Genomic DNA, 10255 nt, shown 5'->3' with positions numbered 1-10255 from the left:
ATGTAATGATTAAACCTGTTATCTCTGTAGTTATACAATTCAACCAAATCAAACCTCTTTATGGTGACATTCAAATTCAGAAAAACATTTGGATTCCATAGATTGTCGGATAAGACAAGTTTCAGTGTATGTCAACTATAGAAAAGCTTTTGTAACACATATTAGACGACACCCTTTAGCAGTAAATTAATTAAACACTGACAAATATGTAAACAGTATGAAACCGTCAAATTTCTTTAAACGACCACCAAAAAGAAGGCGGAAATGTTGGATTTTAACGCAGGTGTGGTCTCTTAATACAGGCTCATTTCTCAAAGACATTAGTACAAGGGGGAATATTTATCGTTTCCCTAACACAGGTGGTCTCTTTACACAGGTCGTCTCTTAACACAGGTGGTCTCTAAACACAGGTGGTCTCTTTACACAGGTGGTCTCTTAACACATGTGGTCTCTAAACACAGGTGGTCTTTTAACACAGGTGGTCTTTTAATACAGGTGGTCTCTTAACACAGGTGGTCTTTTAATACAGGTGGTCTCTAAACACAGGTGGTCTCTTAACACAGATGGTCTCTTAAGAGAGCTGGTTGCATAACAGGTTTGTCTGTATCTAAAATCACTAAAGTGTCGGATACGAACAAATAATTAAGACACTATAAATAATTTCACGTGCAGTTAATTTCGTGAATTATGTCTCGAGGTTTTTTAAATTAATACTTGAATTCGTGACCGAGAGGATGCTATTTCGATAATTTCCCAAGGATTAAAATTCGCAAATGAGTCTCTTCGCTGATAAACGGTAAAGTTAATCTCTCACAATCATATATTGAGTAATATAACATTGACATGTTGATATATATAAATATATATATGAAATTGTTAATAAAATACTTAAAACCATAAGGGTACTTTTACTGACACTAAAATACATACAAAAACAAAAAAATGTATACACCACAAATATTTTGGATTTTTTTCAGATAGTTAGGTACAAACAAGCATAATAATGCTCAAAGGAAAAAAAAAAAAAAACCCGCACTACCCTAGTGAGAAACCATATAATCAGTTTTATACAGTATACATGGCAAACGATATTGCAGCAACAGATAGAACATATGCTTCCGGATCCGATAAAAGTGTGAACCTGCTGACGATCTACAGCAGGTCATAGCAAAGCAACACTATAATATATATATAGATAAATAAGACAAAATGTCTGCCCGTTATAAATGATCCTTTAAAATGCATTATGTTGCGGAGCTTGAATGGTCTTTTTTCTACTCTAACCTTGGTAATCACCGACTAAATCATCGCAGAACCGACACATGTTTGAAGACAATTAATATATATACACTAAAAGTGATAATTAAAAACATTCATTTATACTAAAAAACAGAAAGATGTACTACAAACAATTATATATACTACAAAGGTAAGATACACTTTTTACAGTTATATTCTTTGCAAATAATACTGTACACTGGGATTTGTTTTTGTCGCAGTTTAACTTTTTCTCCTTTGGTATTGACGGCAAATTGATTTCTTAAGCGATTCTCAGTACACAGCATATTTTATCAGGAAATGGTACTTTACACTGGTAGGACATGTATTTTCAGGTGAAAGGCGGATGTTTGATCAGATAAAACTTTCCCGGTATGAGGTATGTTCGCTTCGTCCTGTAACGGTCAGCCACGGCCATTAAAAGATAATCACTAAAAAAGCATTGAAGGTCTATTGTGGTGTAAATATATTTGATACCAGTACATACATACTTCATTAAGAAAAAAATTATAACAATATGAATATACAATTTAAACATTCAAGGTAAATCATAAATTATAAATTATAAATCACGCTATAACTCATTTAACGATTTTATAATGACGTGGACAAACTGCATCATAGGAACAGCATATTAAAACTTTACAACAATGACGACCGATTGTTGAATTTCACATATATAGTTCTGTAAAAGTGGTATTTTAGCGGACGCAAATCTTAGCGTATTATCAAATGTTAAGGGAATAGCGAATGGATGAGTTGGCGCACTCGCGTTATTGGAAACTAGATACAGAAACTTCAAAAAGCGTAGTCAAAATTTAGCGCATTACGTAAAGTGCGAACAGCGCTGATATCAGATTACCGCTAAAATATATACGTTTACAGTATGTGTCTTAATAATGCATTCGTGTATACAGTTGTATCATAGATCAAACAAATTAAATTTCATCACAAATTGTGACAGGTCAAGTTTAGGTCGATATTTTGAAACATGAAAACAAAACAATTACAGGTCAGCGTTGACGTAACGAAAACACATTTCTATCATTAAATATACAGTCAATATGCACGACTGTTTAGTTGCACGAAAGCAATACTACCGTATTGTAATGCATATTCCGAAACTTCACATAGTATAAAAAGGCATATAATGTATTTGTTATAGCAAAAAACAGTTTTGTCAGTACATGCAACGAAAAACACAAGCATGGAACTTTATATAACTTTATCAGCTTATACACAAAATTGTACATTTTTTAATTAACTAATTAAAAACATTGTAAGTATCCTAGCGAAAAATAGTTACATATTGAGGTGACAGTACCCAATATGGATCACCAAATCATCTTTAATTTATTCATTGAAAATTCACAGCACAAATTATATTCATTAATGGTTACATCAAAAGAAGAATATCGATGAGTGTTCTTATCAATGAAATATTCATGGAACACTCCGACGCCACCAATTGACGTTTTCGATCGGATCACGGTTTGAATTTAGCAATATGTAACGTTTCAAACTAATAGTTTTTTGTCAACATTTAAAAAAAATCTGGTGAACTTCGGAATTAACGTGAATTCAAGTACGTAATTAGGCTAAATTTATGACTGCAGTCCGAAACAGAAGGCATTGTCCTCACACGCGCCATTTTTAACAACGTAAAGAAAATCCTTTATTTGGAATTCGCAGTTCGTCTTCTTGTGTAATTTAAACTAAAAACAATAAATTACTCAGCTGTTTGAACTGTTAACACATATATTTTAAATGCAAAAAGTGATCTGGTTCGGGTACTGATCTTATTTAGGCTCTCCTGCCTTGCATGTATTTTTTTATATTCATTGTTTATTTTGAACGAACGTATGAACAACTGTTTATACAGAATAACCCTGGTTTGCATTTTTTTTAAAAACCATGTCTGTTTATTGCACAGCTGGTTGTCTATATAAGACAAGTCTTACCATTGCCATACACATATTCAACTTTCTTTTAAAATTATCCAATGTGGACGTTATGAAGCACCAATTAGCAAACCTACTTATCTTAACAACTACATTTTCCATCGACTTCAAATCAGAATCATAGATACACTGTTAAAAGTAGATTTAGATATGATGATAAACAGATCTATTTTTTACTTAGCAATTGATATATGATGATGAACATGTACTAATGAACATAATTTGAAGTTTGTTAAAAATTAAAGGATCTCTGTCCCACTGCATGCAAAGGATTTGTAATGTCAGTGTAGTTTTCCTTTTATACAGTTATCTCCCCGTATTTTGTGTGTAACTGTAGCGCAATTTGGCAAGAGTACTACCGAAGTTCTGGTACATGTACATGTAGCTCTAGTTAACTTTGTTAGAGCTACAGTATAATCATCTTAGGTCAAGGGTTCGAATCATGGTCCCATTACATTTTTTTTTTATTAAGAAGATATTGTTGATTTTGTTTCTTCGACCTTAATAATTTGTTTTAATGTTCCACAAGGTACATGATTGTATGCCTATCTTTCCAAAAATGATTTATCGAAGCAATTGTCTTGCCAGAGAACGTATGTTTAGTTTAAACTTTATTTCATTGTCGATAGAATATTCCAGAAATACAATCATGATATACATATAGGATTCGAAAAGAAGAAGTGCAAAAGGGGTTCAAAGAAAAGGTTATCAGGGTAAGATACGAGAGGAAAACTGGCTGGAGTATATAGTATACGGAGAAAATATATTTCCTAAGCATAGTTACATTTTTGACAGTAGTACAGGGATCATTCAGATGATTTTGTTTGCAGTAGTTGTGCAAATAGTATTTGATTGACAGAATCACGTGTATGATAGATATAAATGTTTATTACGGTATTTCTCGTTGGTTCGTTCTGTGGTTGAGATCGGTAGACTGAACAGTTCTGGCATAAACTCGCGAAACAAGGCATTGTCCTGTGGTCGTTCCTCCAGATCTGGCGAACAGTTAATTTCCATATCCTTCTCCTCCTTCTCCTCCCATGGACTTCCGTCGAGTGTCGCCTACAGGAAATAAGTAACAAGTTACAAAAAGCTTGTATCATGTCAATAGTTAAAAAAATGAAATAAGGACAATGTCATTCAGATCCCCCACTACGGGAAATGTGAAAGACAAAACAGATTTCAAGGGTGGAGGGTGAGGGATGGAATTATAGAAGTTTGACAAAAGACATTACCAAATCACCCATGGCTAATGTTCAAAAGCACAGTCATCCATTTTTGATCATAGTAACAGCATGGTTTGACCATGTTTACAGCATAGTAAGGCCATGGTTGATTGGTTGGTTTGATCATATAGAGTTTGTAACCATTGTTGGCCTCTTAACGAAAAATATCAATTCATGACTGACCCTGTATTGTGAAACCATGGTTGAACTATTATGGGGAACATCATTGTGTCAAGTCCAGTTGCTTTATGATGTAATTCTTTGTGGTTTTTGATATATGCTCAAAACAACAAAATTTCATTCTTTATGGATTTGTTTCTGTGTAAACAGGAACATGTTGAAAATAAAACTCATTGATAGCTAAAGGCATAACTTAACCACTTAATTGGTTTGCATATAAAGCAATAATGTAGTAAACTTGAAAGTTTTTGAGATATTTTCCACAAACTATAGTATGTATGTTTGGCCATGGTAACAGAAAAAAAGAAAATAAGAACATATCCTTAATATATACCGAAATGCGTTATAAGCTTTATAATTTACAACCAACGATTTTACACTATGAACTAGTGCATATTTTCTGTAATGTAAAATAAAATGGTATCCCAATTGTGATAATCTTCAAATAAGCAACGTCAAATTCAAGTAATTATGAATAATGTAGTGTATCTGGTATGTTTTCCGAGATAAACACAGATTATAAATTACAAACCTTGTTTAACCAACCGCCACCGAAGATGTCTCTCATAGTTCTCAAAATGTTGGTGGTATCAAGATGTGCATTGGAACTGCCTTCCGGAAGATAGTCTTCGGAAAGAGAGAATATAAAATGAAATATTAATTATCAAAAAGTATATTTATGATAAATAAAAAATAATATGAAATTAAATTCATATACATTTTTTTTATACAATAACTATAACATTATCTTTGTTATTGAATCATCGATGCGGACGATTGTTCCAATAAATAATAATAATTTAAACATATGTACAAGAGCGTTATAATTCAATGTATGATGTATTGGGTAATATTGTTATGAATAAGTGATAAAAAAAAGAAGTTGGAATTACAATCAATATCAACAGCAAATGATCATGTTTTATCATCAAAACGGAAAATATTGTTAATTTTTTATTGAATAATGAGGGTTTATATTTATACTACTTACTACCGAATGTATCTCTTGGGATTTGGCGTATACGGTTCTTGTTTGCTATCCCGAGTATGGCGTATACTGACTTGGTCAACAGGTCCATAATTCCATAAGTATCCGGACATTTTGCAGTATCACATCTAACGACGTTTATGCTCTGATTTAAAATTACGGCAAACATGGTCATAAGGATCATCATCACAAACAGGACATACGAAAAGTAAAACAGTTTAGCCAACGTTGGCGACGCTTGGATCATGATGTCGAGTTTGTTTTTGCCAATCAATGAGTTGCAGAGACTTCCCACTGCAGTAAACACACTTCTGTAGTCGTACATTTGGGACCCAAAGACTAGATACCCAAACATCGCCCATGCAAGGAAAGCGATACTAAATACTACGGCAAAGCCTGTCAAGTCTGTGGCAGCATTAGATATGACGTTGGAAAGCTGTGACATTCTCTTGTTGTATCCAAGAAGGCGGAGCAATCGTATGTTGGAGATGAATACCAGTGCTGAAGACATTACATTAAACAGCATGTCCCATATAACTACGTGCTGAAAATTGACAAAAGCATTTTTGTCATCGTAATACAAGCTCATCGCCTGTTTCGAATAGACGAACCTTAGGACCCACAGCGATACAGCAACACAGCTCAATACCACAGAAAGAACGTCAATCAAGTTCCAGGAAACGCGTAAACACTTACAACCTTGACTTTTAAATTTCATGATCAACTTAATTATTTCAATTACCAATGCTACTAAGTAAATAAAGTAGCAAATGAGAGCATACACACCAAGGGCACCCGTGTGCTGGTAGGGCCTAAAGGGATAGACATCGACCCATGTCAGGAGGCCGCCGTTTTCCGTGAACTCTGTTAGGAAAATCATGTATACGAACAGGTTTGTGTTAGCATTATAAATTGTGAATTCCAAGAACACAGCTCTTGTCGCCCTGTTGATCCAGTTGTACCATATCAGCTCATATGCAATGTTAATGGAGTTCTCAAGTCTGTTGTCGAGCTTCATGATGTAGCCCCCGCCTCCGTATGTTTCATATTCGCCTGTTATAGGTATACCCCATATGTCCTCGGACCGTTTGTACCTCCAAGCATCCATAGTGTACAGATACCGACTGTTACAAGTTGTGGACGTGTTGTCATTCCAGCCAACACAATAGGACAGTTCGTCTTCCTCATACATGTCGTAGCTAGGAACACAGTCTCGATTCTTAATTAAATTCCGGCACACGCCTGGAACATACCAAAAATAAAACATATATAATTGCTCATGGCGAGCTAAAATAATTTTGACAAAATACAATAAAAAATAAATAAAATGTATATGCCATTAATACGTTGCGAAGTAAATTTAACTAAAAGTAAAGAGTCCCAAAACGTTTTGTTTTGCTGTATCTCCAATATTCTAATATTCTTTTTTTTAAATAATCATCTAAAAACGGTACCTTGCATGATTTTGTTATGCTGATATCTTTGCGACATTTACTGCATTCATGCAAATAAGTGAAAATGTTTTTACGTTTTAAAAGGCCCGTTTTCTGAAATTATTTCTGTTTGAACATAGAGTAAATATACGAAATACCATAAGCCTGTCAGGAAATCAAACTTCTCATTGGCTATACACCGTAGAAAAGTTGTTGGAAATCTATAACGTAGTTAAAAACAAGTAGTAAAACTTTAGGTAACACTTGTATATTTTCCTCATTTTTCGTTGATAAAATCTATCTAAACAACTTTGAACGTTATCAATATCATAGTTATCTTCAAAATAAACATTATTTATTGCACCCGAGATAAAAAAACAAAAAAATAGAACAAAAATGATAAAATAATGCCAGGGAGAAATGCATTTTTTACCCCCCCCCCCCCTATTTTTGTAAAGCTAAGCAAGTAGCTGTTCGTACCTCTGCGCATGCGGACAAGGCGAAGACGTGCTGGTCCTATCTTCGTGTTTACCAGATCATTAAGATAAAATCGATCCCTGGCTCCCAAACTTTCTCCGTTGTAGTGGGATATTGGAAGATAGTTTGAGTAGAATGTTCCATTTAACCATTTAACAAATCCCTCGGCATCACGTATCTAACAAAACAATTTAATATAAAGGCTTTAAAAATAAAAATACATATTGAAACAATTTGCTTATTATAGATTCGGTGCAAAATATAAAAAATTACCTTATGTTTTCTTGGTTATTAAAAGAATACACCAAAATTATTGTTATAAGTGGCAGTTTCCGCAGTATTTATATTTTTCGCACTTTTTTTTACGGTGGGAAAAGACCGCTAATTAAACACTTCCGCCAAAATGTTCATTTATCTTGAGTTTGGACGCAACAAAAGTTAAACTTCAGAGTGTGATATCGCAGCAAAGTATGATACGTTTCACATAATGCTTACGGGGATATGACTGGTTGATTTAGATCGATTTTTATCTTTCAAAATTAAGCGAATTTGTTTTCTTCAATACACACAATTGAACAACTGTCTTATATAATATGTTCAAACGCCAGGAGAGTTATCGCCCTTGACGGCGTGAGGACGTGTAAAACATCGGTCCCAGGTTTTTCAAAACATTTTCACCTTATTTTCAACAATTAACTACGAATGTGTTATACTTTTCCAACCGTATGGATGTGTAATACATAGGAGTGGAAAATGTATGGAACGAACCCCACGCAAAAGTGAGTACTTTGTGAAAAAAAATGAACCCATTGTGAACGAGAAAACGTATACGTGGTATGTGCGGACATTGAGAAGTTCTCATTCTGACTATCATCATTTGCCAAATATTTTACTTATGTGAAAAACATTTGATATTTACAAAACATCTATGGAATCATGTGAATAAGATGGTTTTCGAATAGAGACAATTATAGTGAAAAAACTTTACAGTCGGCTGAACCCTTTGTCAGTGTGTGTATAGTGTTGATACATGTATATTGCCCGTGCACGCCCGACGGACAGTCTGTTGAGCACATATAAACGACAAACTAAACGTAAATGGCAGAGAAGAGGAAAACTGTATCAACATCCAGTTCGGACAGAAGTTTTATTGATAGCGACAAAGTTATTCCAAAAGTTAAAAAGGTCGTCAAGCGCGCAAAAATTTCGGACAATCAAGCGACGCTACATACATTCAAAATGGACGCGCAACTAAAAAAGTTCAGTGCCAACATGATGACAAATTTTAAACTCCTAGAGGAAAAAATGAATGACATTACATTAAAACTATCAGACATGGTCACATCGGAGGATATGTCGCAGCAGTTTAAAACAATGGCCACTAAGGAGGACCTAGAATTAGTGAAAAGGGATATCATTGAGGAGCTAAATATAAAAGTTGAAAAGCTCGAGTCCCGAGTTTTCACTCTCGAAATGTCAAACGACGCTATGACAAAGCGCATAGAGTATCTGGAAAAAAACGTAGAGAGAAATGAAGATACAGTGGCTGAAGTCGGCTTTACTGCAGAGAAGGCTCAGTATGACATCAACGAGCTCGAACAGTACACTAGGAAGTCAAGTGTCCGAGTATTCGGCCTGGCGGACGAACAAGACGAGAACATGGAAAAAACCTGTCGGAAGGTTCATAGTTTCCTGAAATCCGATCTGAACATGGAAATCGAGAATACAGATATTGACGTAGCTCACAGGTTGGGCAAGTACAGATCCAATAAAGCAAGACCTATCATCGTCAAATTTATGTGTCGCCGTACAAAAATAGAATGTATCCAGAAACGTCACAAGCTCAAAGGAAGGGGTATAGTTATCAGGGATGACCTTTCGCGGGAAAACCAACACTTGATGGATAGTCTATCATTCGATGATCGGGTCAGCGATAAATGGAGTGACAATGGTAAACTATACGCAAGGCTCTCTGCAGACAAGACAGTCCATAGAATCCACCCAGGCATAGACTTGGACAGACTTGTATACAGGTCTTTCAACATGTAAAACACGTTGGTAATCTCGTTGATGACATTACGTTCAAAAAAGTTGTCACTCCTGTCGCCAATTTTACATTCCAACGATAGACGGTAAGAGCGGAGGAGTGATAAATTATATATATACTGAAAATATTCACATATATTCTAGTTACTTCGTATAGTCTTTACCAATATGTGTGTGTGTGTATACATCAGAAAAATTAAATGATTCGATAACGAAGTGAACTATAATATCAAAACTATAGAAAATAACCAGGCTATGACTACAGAACAAATATGGGAAATATTGTTAAAAAATACACATGTAATGCTTCAAGCGCAGCGTCACACCAGTGATTCCTGTTTAGATTTTAATTCCAATGTGTGCTGATCTTCATTTACATGCCTCAAATTTCATTGTAAATAAACTTGTTTATCATTAGGATGTTATGCTTGCAAATACATCTGTGATTGGAAGATATTTTGTGAGATGGATTTTGTGCATAGTTGGACCAATTCGAACGCACCCAACGTAAGTCTGTATAGTATACGTACGAGTCCGGAATATAGATTAGTAGTGAAAGCAATAATGATGTAACTCATATATATATATGTAAGTGTATATCGTGTGGATGCCACCACTACTACACGAAACTATATGATAAAACAAATTATAACATCTATTACATAG

At 34.6% G+C, this 10255-nt stretch overlaps 1 protein-coding gene across 1 annotated transcript in view; it reads right to left on the bottom strand.

Moving 5' to 3' along the window:
- Positions 1 to 501: 501 nt before the first annotated feature.
- Positions 502 to 10255, bottom strand: part of LOC110465101 — a 77475-nt gene continuing 67721 nt past the window's right edge. The window contains exons 26-29 of the mRNA XM_021520687.1: positions 7547 to 7721; positions 5637 to 6875; positions 5178 to 5272; positions 502 to 4301 (exon numbers count right to left, since the gene is read on the bottom strand). Coding sequence (XP_021376362.1) covers positions 4101 to 4301; positions 5178 to 5272; positions 5637 to 6875; positions 7547 to 7721 — 1710 coding nt within the window. The 3' untranslated portion in view covers positions 502 to 4100. The remainder of the gene's footprint in view (positions 4302 to 5177; positions 5273 to 5636; positions 6876 to 7546; positions 7722 to 10255) is intronic.

Source organism: Mizuhopecten yessoensis, unplaced genomic scaffold (genome assembly GCF_002113885.1).
Source record: "Mizuhopecten yessoensis strain PY_sf001 unplaced genomic scaffold, ASM211388v2 scaffold11055, whole genome shotgun sequence".
In the NCBI taxonomy this organism is placed as follows: Eukaryota; Metazoa; Mollusca; class Bivalvia; order Pectinida; family Pectinidae; genus Mizuhopecten; species Mizuhopecten yessoensis.
This window is presented reverse-complemented; position numbering and strand designations above follow the sequence as displayed.